This window comes from Vicia villosa, linkage group LG1 (assembly GCF_029867415.1).
Source record: "Vicia villosa cultivar HV-30 ecotype Madison, WI linkage group LG1, Vvil1.0, whole genome shotgun sequence".
Lineage (NCBI taxonomy): Eukaryota > Viridiplantae > Streptophyta > Magnoliopsida > Fabales > Fabaceae > Vicia > Vicia villosa.
Genome location: NC_081180.1, coordinates 15,533,319 through 15,553,172, shown reverse-complemented (window position 1 = coordinate 15,553,172; position 19,854 = coordinate 15,533,319). Strand labels below are relative to the sequence as shown.

General features: G+C 37.0%; 2 protein-coding genes across 2 annotated transcripts; both read right to left on the bottom strand.

The window, feature by feature from the left end:
* Positions 1-320: 320 nt before the first annotated feature.
* Positions 321-2,545, bottom strand: LOC131652392 (uncharacterized). Its single transcript, XM_058922271.1, has 4 exons — positions 2,248-2,545; positions 1,927-2,100; positions 982-1,827; positions 321-910 (listed from the first exon to the last, which is right to left on the bottom strand). Exons 1-4 carry the CDS (start codon positions 2,543-2,545, stop codon positions 321-323), a joined length of 1,908 nt encoding a protein of 635 aa, XP_058778254.1.
* LOC131652304 (uncharacterized) lies at positions 2,545-5,528 on the bottom strand. The gene is made up of 6 exons (XM_058922168.1): positions 5,030-5,528; positions 4,502-4,943; positions 3,539-4,416; positions 3,114-3,449; positions 2,903-2,981; positions 2,545-2,845 (listed from the first exon to the last, which is right to left on the bottom strand). Exons 1-6 carry the CDS (start codon positions 5,526-5,528, stop codon positions 2,545-2,547), a joined length of 2,535 nt encoding a protein of 844 aa, XP_058778151.1.
* Between the last annotated feature and the right edge of the window lie 14,326 nt (positions 5,529-19,854).

Genomic DNA, 19,854 nt, shown 5'->3' with positions numbered 1-19,854 from the left:
CTCTATGGGCTTCAGCGTTAAGGATCCCATCAGCAAGGAGATACTTGTAACAATGTTGAAAAATTGAAAATGATGTAAAAGTTTGTTATAAGTATCTAACTCTTTAACTTTTTGTAATTTTCTGGTGGACTTAGGTCCACCTTTATATTAATATATAAGATTTTGGTATTTAGATGTTATGCTATATATATTATTTCTGTTACTTGCATTGCTAATATGCTGTTAGTAATATATATTACTGCTGTTACTTGCAATACTAATATGCTGTTAGTAATATAGATTACCGCTGTTACAGATTTACTCTGATCAATTTTAAAAACTTAGACATTGTTAAAAACTTCCTTATACACAACATTTGTAGTTTTCTCCCTGAATTTCTTTTCTTCATCATGTATCAGTATTTTGATTCCCTTTTTTGTTGTTACTCTTGACAATGCGACATAAATCTGGCCATGTGTGAATACATCTTTCGGTAAGTACAAACCAACGTTATCCAATGACTGTCCCTGTGATTTGTTAATTGTCATAGAATAGGAAACTATAATAGGGAACTGTCTCCTATTCAGTTTGAATGGCCATGGTGATTGGGATGGTGACATATCCATTCGAGGTATGTAAACCAAATTTCCCAAACCTTTACCACCCATTATTGAAGCCTCCAGTACATGGGCTGCCATCTTTGTTATACACAGCCTTGTGCCGTTACACAAACCTTCAGCTTGATCTATATTTCTCATGAGCATTATAGGTGTCCCAACCTTTAGTTTTAAGTGATGGTTTGGCAATCCTGATGTTCGGAGGGAACTTAGAAATTCTGGCGTGAGGATATCAACTACTGCTGGGTCATGAATCTCAGACTTGTCAACTGAATTTGCGCTGTAGTAGTCACGAATCTCTCCTGCATTGTTGACTGAACAGAATTAGTAAAAGCAAAAATTAGATTAATATAATCCATTAAATTATATATTTTTGTTGCTTAACCTGGCATCAAGTTAAGTATATGGTCATTGATCTGATCAACAATCTCCAGTGTAGAGGCAAGTATCGCTCGACTTTTAAGGTAATTAACACATTGGAAATTATTTATGAAATCAGGGTATGTGGTATTGACAATGGCCACAATTGGATCATCGAATTCTGTTATCAGAATATCAGGTGGTATGTTGATTTCGGCGGTGCCGTCATTAGGCTCAGATATTCGGCCCTCTCCTATTCTTAAAAGCCAATCTGAAAACTGTGCTATCTCATTTTTGTCAGTCTGTGTTGATCCTGTTCGTAGCCGCATGTTTCTTGTCAATGTTAATACCTCAACTGAATGCCATATGTAAGATGCATTTATGGCACAGTGTACAATATCGGAACGACTGCCTCTGGGGACGACAGGTAAAATCTGTCTGAATACAACAACCTTTCCACCGAATACATCAGTTGAATTTTTGTCTGCACTCATAACATCTTTCAAAGTTCTGTCAAGCGATTCTATTGCATACTTATGCGCCATTGGTGCCTCATCCCATATTATAAGCTTTGTCTGTCGTAACATGTCTGCAACATCATCGTTTAATTCAACCTTGCAAGTAGAATTGTCCATAGTTGGTACCGGTATCCTGAACTTTGAATGTGCAATTCTACCTCCTTGAAGTAACAATGATGCTATACCGCTAGTTGCAACAGTTAAACATATATCGTGTTTTGATCTTAAAGCAGCTGCGAGTGTTCTCCACATATATGTTTTTCCGGTACCACCATAACCATGAAGGAAGAAAACCGCAGGTTTTTGAGACTCCACAGCGTGGATGATTTTTTCATAAATACTTCTTTGCTCATCTTAGGAACATAATATTGATTGTAGAACGGTGTTAGAATAATTGATTCATAGAATTTCAAAGCGTAAAATAAAATGAATTTAATTGACGCAATAGTTACGTGTAAGAGCAGCAAACAGATTTTCAAATTCTGAGTTCATTGATGCTGTATCATAATTACGCTCATCATATATGAGCCTGTTTCCCAACTGTTCAAGAACATAAGCATCCGGATATGGAATAGGACTAAAATCCTTTAGTGTCCTTCTATTTGCCTGAAGCAGTTTCTCAATTTCTATTAAAGTCAAATTTTGTAACTCTTCTTGTGTGAGGACCAATTATGCATTGATATGAGAAATTGAGTTATAATACTGTTGGTAAGTCATCTGTAGGTTGTTATTAACAAATTGTTTTGTTTTCTATTTTATTATGTCTAACAAACCTGGATTAGCAGCCAATGCTCTTTGTGTATGTAAGACACCATCAGATAATAGGAGCCAAGTTTGTTCCCAAACATGTGTAGGGCGATTAACAGCACCAGACAAAAGCATGATAACAAACAGTTTTCGAAGAAAATGACCAGTCCCCCAATGACTTGCCTCCTTTATAGCAGCTATGTATTCTTTGTCGTCTTCAAGAAATCCCATTGCAAAGCATGCATCTCTGAATGTATCATACTGAATGTTATCCACGGTCCTGATTTCCTCATATGTTGTTGGTCCTTTTGCCACCGTCAACATCATGCGCAGGTAAAACAGTTCACCAGTTGTTGGCGGAACCCATATGAGACGTCCAATGGTGAAGCCTTTTTTCCGCGGTTTCCATTCTCTTTTTTTTTGTGGTAAACAAACTTTGAGACAAATTGACCATAAGTTAATGTTTGTGCCTCTTCATATTTAGCATTTGCTACCAGCCATGCAGTAAACATTGATTCAGTCACACTTGCAGTTTCCAGCACATTTTCCATGCGTGCATAATCTGTATAGTATATAGGTTTCTCCCCAACCAAATGATAGAACATACGTTCCACAGCTGGTTTTCTGCCATGAATATTGTAAGAGTAAATGCGCCAGCATGCTTCACTGGGAGAGACATACCTGCAGTCGAGATATTGTTGGATCTCATCAACAGGTTGATTGCTATTTGTTGAAACTGCTGCTGTTATTCTGTCATAGCCTTTATTGATATATTTGAAAAGATATTTTATGGAAGTACTCTGATTACACCATTCCATGTTTATATGTGCCTGGTATTTCATAAGAAATCTGGTATTATATGGAACCACATGTCTGTTGTCCAAGGTGATACCATTTTTTTCAATAGTGAAGGTTTTTGATCTTCTCCTATACAGCGGATATCCCTCTGCATCAACAATAGTGTGTTCAATAAACTTTTTGGGATAGTATTTAGAACATCGTCCATTCTTCATACATTGTGAGGTCACGCGAGCAAGGCCACAGGGTCCATGCATCATATGTGCCTTAACCAATTTGTATAAATTGGGATGAACAGTCGGGTCGGGAATTTCAGCAGAAATGATCTTGTCTACGTCAGATGGTGTTGGGTATTTGCTCTGAGGGTGTAGGAATATCAAGATGTGAGCATGTGGCAATCCGCGCTTTTGGAATTCAATGGTGTACATATCTATTAAATTGAAAGTTAGTTTGATGTAATATTTTGGTTCTACACAGACACATGATTGAAAAGTAGTATAATTAAATGAAACAACTTACATGCAATCACTTTTCCAACGACATGGTGTTTTGTAATATCATCCATGAGGGTATCAAACTTTATTTTGAAAACTTTTGAAATGATATCTGGCCTATCATGGGGTTGTAGACCTGTGCCTGACAATGCTCTTTTAATTTTAGGCCAATTTGGGTTGCAGGTAAAAGTAACAAATAAATCAGGGAATCCCAATCGACTTGAAATGGCCATACCGTCAAAATATAGTTGATCCATATATCTCTTGCTACCAACAAATGTTGATGGCAGAACAACTCGTTTTCCTCGCTTTTGGTGTTCATTTCTTGTATCGCCATCAGTTTGAGCGGCCAAATTATTATATTTGCCCACTCTTAATTTCGATTGATTATCTCTCAACCAATTCAGTCGTTCGGATTCCATCATAGCATAGCCGTCGACTAAGAATTGTTGAAATAGGCGTCTTGAGTAAAGTAGTGTTTTTGCCTCTTTGCGACGTTGTTGTAACCGGTAAGAAAACCAATCCTTAATGCTTTGACGGTTTCTCCTAGTGACCTCAGTTTCATGGCGATATCTGTGCATTATATTTTTCCTGTAACCATCTTCCCCATAAGGAAATATAAGAGGATACTGATAAGCCAAATATGCTGGGTGAAACTCATCTATTCGTTGCAAACCACCATTGCGGCGCTGAATTAAGATGTCCCTTTTATTAGCAGAATCAATGTCTCCCACAATGAGTGCAGCCACTTCTGAGACAGTAGGTTTGTTGTAAACACGACCATCTTCGGATCTATCAGAAATAAGCCTGAGTTTTAAATCTGTGAAAGAATTTGTCCTTAAAACATCCCTTGCCATTCTAAAAGCTTTGGCATGAACCAGTCGCTCGATGCCTTTGTTGTCCCTGTTTATTTTTCGCAGCCATGAATAAATAGTTTAACAAAATATTTTTATAAAACAATTGTGTAATTATGTCTGAGCATGCTTACTTGAAACATTTTATTCTGTGTTCAACTTCATTGTCCGTGTCATAGATGTATAATTGAGCATATTGCGGAGGTTGCCCTGTTTCTGGCAGCAGTGTACCAATTCGATGACAGGTCTGACCCTGCAGTCTCAAAGTAGGGGGTCCACCTCTTTTAGAATATGTTGTGTCGAACTTCATTCCAGGGGAAGTGAATGAGAACATTGCGTTGTATGTTCGTATGTTAGCCTGGTAGTTTTTACTATCTGAATATGTTTTATTAAATAGAAGATCTTGCAACACTTGTGGAGGTTGCTCAAGGAACGGAAGAACAATTTTTCCTCCACGGCAACAACGATAAAAGCGAGGAGTTGCTGTAATTTTGTGTCTATTCACTTTTTCTTGGTACCACATACATGCTTGGCAGTGTGCGCATTCATAACTTTGGTCGCCAATATCGTAATATTCTGAAAGAAGAAACCACAATACTGAATATGTCTATTAACAGAAGAAGTGTACATCATTTGGTTATCAGTGTATGATATGGAAATACCTTGAAGATGGGCCTCCTGTAATTGTGTTGGGTCTGAATCTTCGTCAGAGCCGGAACTATTAGAAGAATTTAAATTATTGTCAGAGTTGGAGTCATCATTGTCTTCATAATGAGATTTAACAGACATATTATGATTTGAGGTAGATGGATGATCCATGGACGGACTTGACATATTATAATTTGAAGTAGATGCATGATCCATGTTCTGACTTTGACTAACAATGTTGTTTGTATTTTGAGCCCTACTAACTTCAGTATTGAACAAATTTCTCAATCTTTTTCTGTTATCCAAGATTATTTTCCTTCTCTTTCTAGCCATAGCCGTTTCAATAGTGGTTTCATATGTTACAGAAGATGTAAAATTATGATTTAAATGGGAAGTGAGGTTGCTTGATCTGACACGGTTTCGATAATCCCTCTTTGCTTTAAGAATAAGCTTTCTCCTCTTTCTTGCAATGGATGTTTGAGGAGCAGTGTTTTTAACAACATCTGTTTCCATCACAAACACAAAAGTAGGATGAATAATAATACTACAAATAAGATTGATTTGTATAGATTTATGCACACAATATGAGATGTATAGCATGCTACTTCATGGTTTTGAATACTAAAAGTTTACAGTTTCTAATTGAAGGGGAATTGGTGGGTTCAAATGTCATAAATGCAGTATTGATTTTAATTTTTCTTTCATAGTTGAATATATATGAAGTTGGAACTGAATATGAATAGAATGATGGTTATAGATTTAAATTACCACTTATCCATCCCTTATAACTGTTGTGTGTGTTAAATGTTTTTAATTTAATCTATACAGGTTATTTATAATATTTTATTTGATGGATGTGTTACTCTTTTAAAAAGACTTTAAGTCAAAACTAATATTATAAGTAAATAGAAACTGAACAGTTAACCCACTTTCTGCATGTACCAAGTACTTGTTTCCTATTGCACTGAATAGAAGTTTAGCATTGCAACTGCCTGCGGTTAGGGTTCCGACAATGGCATCTTCACACGGTGGTCCTTCTGTGCGGATTCCCTCTGATGATGAAAATGATTTCAGGTATGAGTAGATAATTTTATTTTACCTTTGCTTTGCCGTACAAAATAGGGTATACTGGTATACAAAATATGGTAGTGTGGTAATAACAGTTAACAGCATTTAGTGATGGGTGTAGTATCAATATAGCTCAATGTTGTATTATGTGTGGTATTTGTCAAGAAATCAAATGTGACTGAATGACTATTGTTGGTTTTTATTGTTGGATTGTATATCCCGTCGTTGCTCGGCATATGACTATTGCTTAGTAAAGAATGCTTCATATGCGGTTTGTTTTTAATCCATATTTGATGTTGGAACAGCGATGATCAGGCAATGGAAATCATAGAACATTTGGTAAAGGAAACAGGGTACGATCCTAAGGTGGAAAGAAAACGCAGGAATAAACAGCGCAATGTCACCCCTGGTCGTGTTGTGTCGAATGTTGATGTTGTCGCACAAAATAGCGCAAGGGTTAAAAGCAATCCCAATGCAGGACCTATAAAGATAAAAGAGGAATCAACACACATTGACACAAATGAAATTAAAGTTTCTGAAGTTGTGATCAGTGGTTTTCACACATATATTTATCGTTGTTTTTAAGTATGTTTAAGTTATGTTATTGAGTGTTTTATTTCTTTATTCGTCATTTTATGCTTTGGTTGTGTATTTTACTATTTGCAGGCTCCAAGGAATAAATCGAGACAAATCAATGCGAAAAAGTACAAAAAAGGGAGTTTCGAAGGAAGTGAAAAATCAAGCTACATGAGGTCTGACACGACCACCTGTGTCACCTGAAACTGGCCGTGTTAGCATGAAGCGTGGCCAAGAAAATGCAAAAGAGATGAAATTCACGGGGCTGACACGGCTCGTGTTAGCAAGTGTGAGATCTAGAAATTTTCAACATGTTTCTCATCGTGACAGGCGTGTAGTATTTTGATCATAACTGGAGCTTCGTAACTCGGAATGACGCGGTTCCGGTGGCAAAATTTCGCTAACGAAAAGGGCTACAACTTTCATGAAGAACGCAAATCCAAATTCTGAAGTTAAGGACCAACACGGCCCGTGTTGCATAACACGGCCACCCGTGTCAGCAGTGCTGAGTGTGATTTTGATAAATTAAGTTCAGGAGGCCAACACGGCCACCCGTGTTGCCTGACACGGCCAGTGTTGGCTAAAACGCTGATTTTGCTGATTTTTGTGATTTTTAATTAAGTGTTGAGCCAAGGGACATTTTGGGTACTTCCAACCAACCTAAGTGAGTCTGCACTATTTAGGAGGGTTTTGAAGATGAATTAGGGAAATTTTGGCCGAGAGAAGAAGCACGATTGAAGATGGGAGAAAACAAGGGTTTGGGAGAGAAGAAGGTTTTCATGAACGAAAGCGATTGAAGATCAACTATCATCTCAATTCTTGTAAAGTCTCTATTTTATATTTTGTTTTCTTTGAACGATATGAGTAGATAATCCCCAATGCTAGGGGGTGTCCCTGATTGGATCTTGTAATGACTTTGAATTCTTGATTTCCTCAATTGCATGTTTTATTATTCAATTTGATTATACAATGTTTTTATGCTTTCTTTGTCGGACAAACAAGGAATGATTTACGGTTAACGATTTGCTGGACCGCGGTTGTTAAGGTTTTTGTACGATTAGACTATAGTAGATATCACCTAGGACTAGGGATACCCTATAGTTACCGGTTAACTCTTGATAACATAAAGGCTTGATTTCATCATAATTCTCTAAGGACTTAGGATTTAGGATGAATGTTCAAAGGTTTTCCCACTAAGGACTTAGGGGAAAATAATCTAAAGGGCTGGTAATTGAATAGTATGAACTTGTTGAGGAGATCTAAATCCAAGGTTATTATAGAAATAGTCACACACTTTACCGTAGCATAATACTCATATTTGTCAAAAAGCCAATTTACTTTTCTGCTTATTTTAATTATTGTTTAGTAACAATTTGCAAACAAAACCCCAACATTAGTTTTTTGTTTAATTGAACTATAATTTGAACTTGATATTAACGTGCAGTCCTTGAGATCGACATTCGGGGAATTTTCCCTTTATTACTACAGAGGCAAAATAGTACACTTGCTATTTTACCGATCAAGTTTTTGGCGCCGTTGCCGGGGACTGCCAAAATACAGATTTTTAACTTAAGTTCAATTGAAATTTTGTTGCTCTGCGACTAAAATTTTATTTTCTGCACTTTTTATTTTTTTTTCTTTTCTGATTTCAACTAATCTGCGCTAATCATTGTATGCGAGGAAAGTCCTCAGCTGATTTATCTTTTGACACAGAAATTGAAAGACCCTTGCACGCAAGGCATAGACAAGCTCGTCAAGAGAAACTTGAATCCGAAGAAGTTGTGACAGTTCATTCAGATTCTGAAAGTGAAGAGGAAGTTATGGGCGAGAATCCACCTCCACCGGAGAGACTTCTCGGAGACTATGGTGCTACGAACACACCGGGTGGTAGACTAACAATTGTCAACCAACCGGTAAATGTGGCAAATTTTCAATTGCATCCGAGCACAATAAATCAGCTGGAAAGAAAACCTTTCACCGGAAAGGTTAATGAAGATGCAAACAAGCACCTACAAAGATTTCTTACCATGAGTACAACGTTAAAAATTGAAGGGCATACAGAAGAGGCAAAGAAGCTGAGAATGTTCCCGTTCACCTTGGCCGAAGAAGCAGAAGAGTGGTTCTATTCTCTTCCAGCAGGAAGTATCACATCATGGGAAGAGATGGAGAAGGCTTTCTTGGATGAGTATTTTCCCGCATCTGTATTTATAAGGAAGAGGTATGATATCTTGAACTTCAAGCAGAAAGAGGGTGAACCCTTAGGAGATGCCTACAAAAGATTCAAAAGAATTCTAGTAGCATGTCCCACTCATAATATGGACAAGACTGAACAAATGCAAGTATTTGTCAATGGGCTCAAAAGGAAGACAAAGCAGTTGATCGATACAGCAGCTGGAGGCTCGACAAATTTCACAACAGCCTCTGGTATCATCAAGATCATTGAAGCAATAGCTGCAAATGAGCATTTGGAGTTGTATGACCGGTGTACGAGAAAACCTGAAGGAGTCATTGATTTGAAGCTAGACACCAACAAAATTCGGGTTGAAGAAGCTATAGCTGCAGAGGTAGAAAAGAGATTAAAGGCTAGGAATATTGGTACTCAACAGGTTGCTCAAGTCCAACAAGCTCAACCTGTAATCTGTGAAAATTGCCAAGGCCCTCACCAAACTGTGTGTTGTGTTGCTACTCCCAAGCAAATTGAAGAAATCAAATTCTTGAGGCAAAACAACCCGTATTCTAACACCTATAATCCAGGGTGGAAGAATCATCCCAACTTTGCTTGGAAAGATCAGCAACAAATTCCTCAGAAGGCGGAGTGGGAAGTAGCTATTGAGAGATTGGTTGGACAATGCTCTCTGTTTCAAGAAGAAACTAGAAACAACCATAGGAACACCACAGCTTCGATAAAAAATCTGGAAGTTCAAGTGGGTCAAATAGCACAGCATCTCACTCTACAGGCACAAGGTACTTTTCCGAGTTCAACTGTGAAAAATCCGAAAGACGAAGAGAAGATTAATGCTGTTACTACAAGGAGTAAGAAAGTGGCAGAACCGGAAAAAGAAAAAGAGGAAATAGATGATCCCATGGTGATTGAGGTAGATTTGGAGATAAGAGAGAATGTGAAAGAGCCCAAAATTGTGATACCACCGGTTAAGCAACTTGAAGAGAAAAATAAGAAAGATGCTAAACCGGCAATCAAGCTTCCTTTTCCTTCTAGAGTGACAAAGAAGAATTCAACAGAAAAGGATTTTGAGAAGTTTGCAGCCTTGTTTAAAAAATTAGAGGTTAATCTACCTTTCTTTGAAGCACTTGAGCAAATGCCTTTGTACAAGAAGTTTATGAAGGAGGTTATCGGTAAAAAGAGGCCAATGGCGGGAGAACCAGAAATTGCAACAGAAAAGTGCAGTATAGTCTCTCCAGCAAGGAAGATCCCCATCAAGAAGAAAGACCCTGGAGCGGCGGCGATACCATGCACTATCAAGAACAGAATGTTTAAAAAGGTACTCATTGATTCGGGTTCTAGTGTGAGTTTAATGCCACTATCTATCTTTAAAAAGCTTGAATTGGGAAAGATAAGTGAAAGTGAGACAAAGTTGAAGTTTGCTGATCACACCATCAAGAAATCATATGGGATAGATGAAGACGTATTGGTGGAGATTGACAAGTTTGTATTCCCTGTTGACTTCCACATCATGGACATTCCTGAAGATGAAGAAACTCCTATCCTTCTTGGGAGACCATTTTTGTTGACAAGTCGTTGCAACTTTGACATTGAGAAAGGGACTCTGACGGTGAAATCCTTTAATGAAGAAGTAACCTTAAAGATGCTAGAAGTCAAGAAACTAAGTGAAGGTGTACATAATCAAGCTTCTGTTGGTATGATCAAAAGTGAGGGAGAATACAACAGCCCTAAACATCTCCAGGAAAAAGTTTCAAGCATAGCTTCTCAGGTGGAACTAGCTCATGTTGCTATCAAAAGTCCTAAGGTCGCTATAGAAGTTAAGAAGAAAAAGAAAGAAGAAAACCAAGGTGAGAAGATGAAGTTTGAAAGTAAGTTACAGAGAAAAGTGATCCATGCTTTTCATCTTCATGAGTTCTCGGTTGCGGAAGTGATGAGCAACAAGGTTTGGAAAAGGAAATACCCTCCATAATAAAGGGTAATGGACCGTCGAGCCATGCGACGTTAAACGAAGCGCTTCGTGGGAGGCAACCCACGGTTTTAATAATTAATTTTTCTGTCTGTTTATGTTATTTTCAGGAAATAAAAGAGGACGTCTCTAGTGAAAGCTCAGAAGTGATCATTGGAGTGCAATACCCTATGTGAGTCACCTCTCTCGAACTTGTTCTGAAACATTGAGGTCAATGTTTAGTTCATGTTTGGGGGAGGCTCTTCTCTTTGCATTTTATTTTTATGTTATTTCTATGTTATTGGTATGATGTGAAACCATAAAGTGAATTCTGCCCAAATTTTGACCGAAATTTTAATTTTTGTTGAAGAAGTTTTTGTCCGAAGAGCGGCCGGGAATAGTATATAGAGATGAAGCGAGGATTGTTTGAGGACAGGAAGTGCGGAATAATGTGACAAGAGGTTTGTTTAAACACCCTTGGTTCCCTAAAAGAGATACGAGTCTAATGTGTAGATTTGCACCATAGTACTTGTCTCCTGAGAAGTACTTATCGAGTAGTTTATTGATACAGTCTGGCATAATTCAGATTCACTTGCATGATGACTGGTTGAGAAAAAAAAAAAGAGATATAAAGTTGGCACCAAATGATGAAAAGGCGGTAAAAGGCAATCGGCTCGCTAAGTTGGGTAACCCTCACCCGGTTATTCAGCCCAAAGGAGATTGAACCCCAAACGTCGTCCAAAAGGACAATATATAACTGCAAAGTTTGAAAATTTCATCGGTAATAAAAAGTAGCCAATGCTGCTAGTTTGGTGCCAGGAAAAGAAAATAAGAAGCCTCGACTCGTCTCATGCAGGTTATGATTATTATAAGAAATGAGTGCCTTAATATGATTGTCCGAATGAAAGAGGAGGAAAATCGGAAAGAGACTTAAGTGCAAAGCATAGTTGGAGAGGTATCCGAAACGGGAGCTTGAGGTTTAATGTGGTAACAAAACTCGTCGCGTCATGTGAATGCCGAACCAACTGTTTCTTGATCAATACAGACGGATATCTCACGTATGAACACCGTGTGCTTTGAGGGTCATTAACTTTTGTAATTGTCGCTTGAGGTCAAGCAACGGTTTAAGTTTGGGGGAGTTTGATCAGTGGTTTTCACACATATATTTATCGTTGTTTTTAAGTATGTTTAAGTTATGTTATTGAGTGTTTTATTTCTTTATTCGTCATTTTATGCTTTGGTTGTGTATTTTACTATTTGCAGGCTCCAAGGAATAAATCGAGACAAATCAATGCGAAAAAGTACAAAAAAGGGAGTTTCGAAGGAAGTGAAAAATCAAGCTACATGAGGTCTGACACGACCACCTGTGTCACCTGAAACTGGCCGTGTTAGCATGAAGCGTGGCCAAGAAAATGCAAAAGAGATGAAATTCACGGGGCTGACACGGCTCGTGTTAGCAAGTGTGAGATCTAGAAATTTTCAACATGTTTCTCATCGTGACAGGCGTGTAGTATTTTGATCATAACTGGAGCTTCGTAACTCGGAATGACGCGGTTCCGGTGGCAAAATTTCGCTAACGAAAAGGGCTACAACTTTCATGAAGAACGCAAATCCAAATTCTGAAGTTAAGGACCAACACGGCCCGTGTTGCATAACACGGCCACCCGTGTCAGCAGTGCTGAGTGTGATTTTGATAAATTAAGTTCAGGAGGCCAACACGGCCACCCGTGTTGCCTGACACGGCCAGTGTTGGCTAAAACGCTGATTTTGCTGATTTTTGTGATTTTTAATTAAGTGTTGAGCCAAGGGACATTTTGGGTACTTCCAACCAACCTAAGTGAGTCTGCACTATTTAGGAGGGTTTTGAAGATGAATTAGGGAAATTTTGGCCGAGAGAAGAAGCACGATTGAAGATGGGAGAAAACAAGGGTTTGGGAGAGAAGAAGGTTTTCATGAACGAAAGCGATTGAAGATCAACTATCATCTCAATTCTTGTAAAGTCTCTATTTTATATTTTGTTTTCTTTGAACGATATGAGTAGATAATCCCCAATGCTAGGGGGTGTCCCTGATTGGATCTTGTAATGACTTTGAATTCTTGATTTCCTCAATTGCATGTTTTATTATTCAATTTGATTATACAATGTTTTTATGCTTTCTTTGTCGGACAAACAAGGAATGATTTACGGTTAACGATTTGCTGGACCGCGGTTGTTAAGGTTTTTGTACGATTAGACTATAGTAGATATCACCTAGGACTAGGGATACCCTATAGTTACCGGTTAACTCTTGATAACATAAAGGCTTGATTTCATCATAATTCTCTAAGGACTTAGGATTTAGGATGAATGTTCAAAGGTTTTCCCACTAAGGACTTAGGGGAAAATAATCTAAAGGGCTGGTAATTGAATAGTATGAACTTGTTGAGGAGATCTAAATCCAAGGTTATTATAGAAATAGTCACACACTTTACCGTAGCATAATACTCATATTTGTCAAAAAGCCAATTTACTTTTCTGCTTATTTTAATTATTGTTTAGTAACAATTTGCAAACAAAACCCCAACATTAGTTTTTTGTTTAATTGAACTATAATTTGAACTTGATATTAACGTGCAGTCCTTGAGATCGACATTCGGGGAATTTTCCCTTTATTACTACAGAGGCAAAATAGTACACTTGCTATTTTACCGATCAAGTTTTTGTTGGTGAACCAAGTGGATCAAAAGAGGGTAAGAAACAAAAGGGTAAAGTGGTGAAAAAAGCAAAGGTGGGTACAGACATTACTGTAGACAGTTCTACAGGGGCTCAAAATTTTTTCTGGAACACCCATGTTACAAATGCTAAATCTACACAGCAGAATGTAATGGTAAGGAGATATTTGAATATGAGCATCATGTTATTGAAAATGTAAATAGTATATATTGTTAATAGTTATCTTATTTCTTGTATGCAGCATTTCCCTAAGGAAATCGCCAAAAGATGCCTCTGTCGCTTTCAAGATGAAATCAACCTGCTGGATGTGAGGACGAAGAACATTGTTACCTGTCAGGTTCACAAAGCTAACAGAAAAGGAATACCCCAGCCATATGAAAAGTACATGGCCCTGGGATGGTACGAATTCGCCAAATCTCTTAACCTGCGTAATGGGGATACAATAGCGTGGAGTATGCTGCGATTCTCTCCGTATATCTATGTGAAAGTTGAAAGACAATGAAGAAACTGCTGCTATTTGCAAACCGTGTACTATACCTGAATTTTAATGGTTATATTATATGTTGGGAATGTTATTTTGGTACATTGTGTTATATATATTCTGCTACATGTTATTTTGTAAGCACTTTATCCAGAATGGGAACACAGTAATATTGTGACCATTGGAAGATCTAATATATAATCGTTTTCGGGACAAATTTTTTAAGTTCTCCTATTATATTCTATTAATCCGCTCTGATATGCTTTTAGTTAAAATGAAATCTGTCCCATAATATTGTATCAACATTATACTAAGATCAGACATAAAATTATTTATTGATAGTTAACATAGTCAAATGTTAAAAGTTCTGGTGTTTGTTTGTGAGGCACAATCCATGTTTTAGTTTACAATGTAATGACAGAAAGCTTAGAGAGTGCTAATCCAAACAAACCGTTCTTTGCGACATCATTATTGTAACTAACATTAAAAATAATAAAAAAGCAGCACCCCGTTATAAGAGGTATAGTTAAAATGGAATGTTTGATATATGATAAAAAAGAATCAAAATAATTAATAATAGTATATATAATATGTAGTTGAATTTGAATCATTTGAATATAATAAGCCACACAAACCATTGATAATTCTTAAATCAAATTGAACATAACAGAAGCACATAGCCAGTATTCATGCACTAATTATTACAGAAAATGAAATCACACACATGATTAAAAGCTAAGGAAACTAACATTCAGTTTTTATAACAAACACCTAAGCAAAACACACACAAAATAAAAATAGATCTAATCAATCTTCTCCATTTTAATTATCTTCTTCAGCTTGTTTGATGACAGTTCCCCATCATGTAATCCGTCTAAATCAATGGATTCACTTGATGCAGCAGGAAGATGCCTCTTACCACCAGGTGTGACAGCATCAGGCTTGTGCTCAGATGTAATTTCCAGGTCCTGCAATGCCACGATGAAGACTATTAGTTAGGAATATTGATATAAATGTAAGTCGGTAAGTGTTAGTAATATTGATATAAATGTAAGTAGGTAAGTGTGTTGCAGTGAGACTTACTGTAACCAATTCACAGTCTTCATTGCCATCTGTTTTAGCCTTATCAACACTCTCTTTAATCTATATATTGTTAAACACAGTTTTCAATATAACATAATCACAGGAAAAGCAAAAAAATGCATACACAGTTTAAAATTTCTACCTCCAGAGTCTCAGGTACGACAGTTTGGATTGGAATAGGTTCCTTGAGAATTTACCAAAGAAAAACAAAATCAGGCAAAAAATTGTTATAATATGAAGTCCTCGTTTATAAAACAAATGTCAGTTCATTAGAGCTGACCTCATCTGTTCCCCATTTTTCCTTAAGTTGCTGGATAATAAGATCATTTTTTATAATCATAACGACGGAACAGTTCTTCCAGCGTGGATGCCACTTAACCTTCATAGCCATTTCCAACTTCAACAACTGATCAAGTGCTAACGGAAAGTCCAATGGATCAGTAATTCCAGCCTATTTAAACAACTGGCCATATTAGTGTACACAGAGTATTGGAAAGTACATTCTAATTCGTCTGCACAATATAAATATAACCTGAATCATAGTGTTACGAAGTTGCGATGCAGATAAACCCAACATCATTTCACATTCTCTGTTCTAGAAGACAAAATTGCAGCTTTGGCCCCCGTGAGTAACCTCAATTTCAATCTTATACCTGAACATCATCAGAAGTCGTTCCGTTAAAAAAGCCGACAACATAAAAACATCATAAACATGACAGAAACAACATCTATTAGGTGAGAACAACTAAAACCTAAGGACTTCAGCCATGGTTTCATGACCAGCTTCACACTCAAAGGGGGGGCTGTCCCCACGCGCTATAGATTGACACATATGACAGGCACGATAGACCATCCAAACGGAGATGCTACTAATAATTTTGTTGTAGCGACAGTAGCACAAAATGTAATCTGGACAAATAGCCGCCAAAATCAGAAACATGTGACACACTAAAGAATGAGGTTATAATTATGATAATATAGGAAAATAGAAAGACATACATCCGTAAGTTGAATAATCTCAGCAATAGGCAAAACAACAGCCTTTGAGAACAATTTTTGCACAGGAGTGAGCTGTTGATTTTCAGAACTTTGGGAGGAATATTGGGAATTCCCTCCAAGTTGTTCAGACAGGGTTACCCTGCTCTCCTCAGGCATTCAGCAGAGCATGGATCATTATCAAATTCATACATGAAAAAAATAACTGCACAAAATGGATGACACTATCAACATACCTATCAATAAAGTCTTTCATGACCGGAAAATCAGCATGAACACATAAAAGGGTCACATTGTAGGTGTTTGTCACAGACAGAGGATACTTTCCTGCAAATTCAAAGTATACCTTGTCAATATATTTATCACATATTTTGTAGTTTTAGTATTAATTTAAAAAATAAGTCATGGAATAACCTTCTTCCTTCACTTTGGCATACTGACGCAACACAACTGTAGGGAGTGATGCAGCAACCCTAACTTTGTTAAACTTAATGAACTGATCCGCGTATGGTTCCCACAGAGTACAGTTCAACATGTTGTTGCTAAACCATGATCACAACACATTAAGATATATAACATGATTCATATATCAAGCAGTCTAATGTATAAAAAAAACAAATCTGTGATCACGCAACATCATGCTAATTTGCTGCTTCTTTGCACCTGACTCAGTCTGTGCATAACCAATACTATCCACCATTCCAACGACATCTGTCAGGCAAATTTATTAATTTCACACGGCTAAAATGCATCAAAACATGAGATAATAAAAAAGCCAAAAACCATACTCATGAATCAGAACATGTTTGTCAAACCTCCCTGTTATGATGTCGGAAAAACTTGTAAATAAAATCGATTTCGGGGGTATCTCATGTTTGTCTTCATCAAGAACAGACGTTCCAGCAGTAAACTTTATCATATATTTGTGTCCTGATGCCCTGAAGGCCAGAACATAAGGCACCACCTTAAAATTAGATACAGCATAAGTATGCCCTAATAATCATTTTTCGGTGAACACCGACACATGCGGTGCTGGAACAACAGCATGAATATCATCTCCCTGCAGCAGAAACCAAAAAATGATTCAAACTATACAAACATAGGTAAATGATAAACATACTGAGACATAAACAGGGTAATCACCAATTTGTCAACAAAGATCATTTCAAAATGTTCCTTGTTGTTGGAGACAACTTTCCATCTGTGGTGAATCCTAACAACAATCTTCCAAAGCTCTTTTCCATCATTGATCTCTGCTATTCTCTCAACAGGCCTTGACATGATAATGCAAATTCACACTGCACTGAATGATAACCGCAGAAGTTAGCAAGCATGGAAAGAGAAGAATGAAATCACTGATAAATAGGCAAGCCATTTAAACACATAATTACTGCAATTGTGCAGTTTGGAACGTGGACAGGCACAGAATAATGGACCTTACATAACTGCAGCAACATGAGAAGCTGTGAGGGTGAAACTTCCATAGCAATAACTGCCGCAGCCCACCATGCAGTTGAAGGATCAAAAATTCTGTAGTAACCACCAAAGCTGATGTGGATCAACCATAGAAGAGTTGCTGATGTGGATAGCCTAAGAAAGTCTCAAATGGTAGACTTTTCTTATATGATAGATTACTCCCTCCGCCTCATAATAAGTGTCATATTTGAGTTTTGCGCGGTTTTTAAGAAAATGATTGGATGTGTTGGGTTTAATGATAAAGTTAATATCATTTACTAAAGTACCTTTATATCTTATAGGTAGTAGAGTAGTTGAAAAACGTGAAAATTAATAAATAGGGGTATAGTAGTGGAAAAAATTAATAAATGTTGCATTGGTTTTCTAAATAGACATTTATTTTGAGACATGAAAAAAATGCAAATGAGACACTTATTGTGAGACTGAGGGAGTAATATTGTAAAATTAAGATTATTGCATATAGAACATCCATAAAGGAAGTTAAAATAATCTCTATCTGAAACCGATTTTACCGGGATCAAATGTAAGGTGCATCCGACAGATGTCGTGGACCGAATGTAATTAACAGGTTAGAGGATGTACCTGCAGACACACCAATGCTAAAGTAAATATCGATCTTAAAGGCACAAAGCTTAAGGTTAGAAAAGTGAATGTCTAGTCTTCATTGAAGATGGAGAAAAACACAAGAAATGGGGGTTTGAATTGTGTTCTTCAATATTTATTTTCCTTTCTATAAATCTTTTCCTTCTTCTAATATCTCATCATCTTGGATATGCTTTAGATAATATTGCGGAAGCATAACAATGCATAACCAATGAGATACACATTCATTTAGTTTCTTTTCTTTCTCAGAACTTCTGACTTTGTTAAGCATCATTCTGAATAGGGACTGTGTGGAAGTTCTGGGCTAAATGAAAGTTCAGAAAGTAAAAGACACATTCATTTTTATCCTGGTTCACCTTCTCAACAAGGCTACCTCCAGTCCACCCTCCTCAGGTGATTTTGCCTCTTTACATAGAGGACTTAATCCACTATGACCAAAACTTAATTACAACCGCACAACCAACAGGTGTGACTAACAATACAATGCACGAGCTAACTGCTGGTGACTAACAACCTTGCACAAGACAACTGCTCGTGACTTACTCCAACGAACTGTTCAGTGATCTGATTCACAGATATAACATTCATTGATCCCTTTGAACTTCTGACCTTCATTTGGTCTTCTAAGAGGATTTCCACAATGACCACAGTCACTGTCATCTCAAGCTTCTAACCTTTTCTTGGTCACTTAAGGAATAATCGACATTAAGTTTGTTTACAATTTAATGCTTCTCAACAAGAAGATTTTCTAGTTATCTAGCTACATATGGTTTTGACACACTGACAAGTAATCACTTCTGGTTTCTAAACAAGTGGTTAGAATATTCTTAAGAGATAACACAATATAAGTAACTCTTGTGTCATATGTATTCTTACAAGAATTATATATCTTGTAGTCTTCTAGTCTTCTTCTTCAAACAAGATCTTCACTTCTTTATTGATAAGTAGAGTAAGAACATTAGCTCTTTGTATTGAGTGCTTCTTCAGTTTGATCTTTATCTTCATTTCTCTGAAAGCAGATTAAGAGCAACAACTCTTGTTTTGAATTGCTTCTTGTGTGATGATCTTCCCTTTCACTTTTGATACTGATCATGGAGCTTGTCAAGCTAAAAGCACATTAATGAACTTAAGCAAACATACAACACTATAGAGCAACAACTCAGTGTATTTAGTTTCTTTAGCCATCTAATGTGAGGATTTAATATATTGATCATGTATTTTGTGGATTTCTTTCAGATATATTTCTAACTTTCACTCCTCCACTGGAGCATACTGCATAACATGCAGAATCTTCTTTTCTTCACTCGGTTTTCTTTATATGGACATGTTGTAGTACTTAAAAAGCACTCTTACTTTCTTTTTCTTCTCTCTGTATTCGTGGATTTCTTTAGTGTAACTTGGTGCAATTATGCATGCATTCCACACACTTGATTTTAAGCTCTTGTTCTTTTATAGGCAATTGAATAGTACCGTTGGAACATTTTGAATGTTTCAATAAATGTATGGTAACACGTGTAATACAAGGAGATGCTTTCACGACATATCTTATCTTGAGTATAGAGATAACTTGTAAGTTGAGCTTTCACGTGTACTGCAAGGAGATGCTTTCACGGCATATCTTATCTTGAGTATAGAGATAACTTGTAAGTTGAGCTTGTATCTACTTTTGCATGGTTCCAAGATTCACATGTGACTTTATCATTATTGTTTTTATCG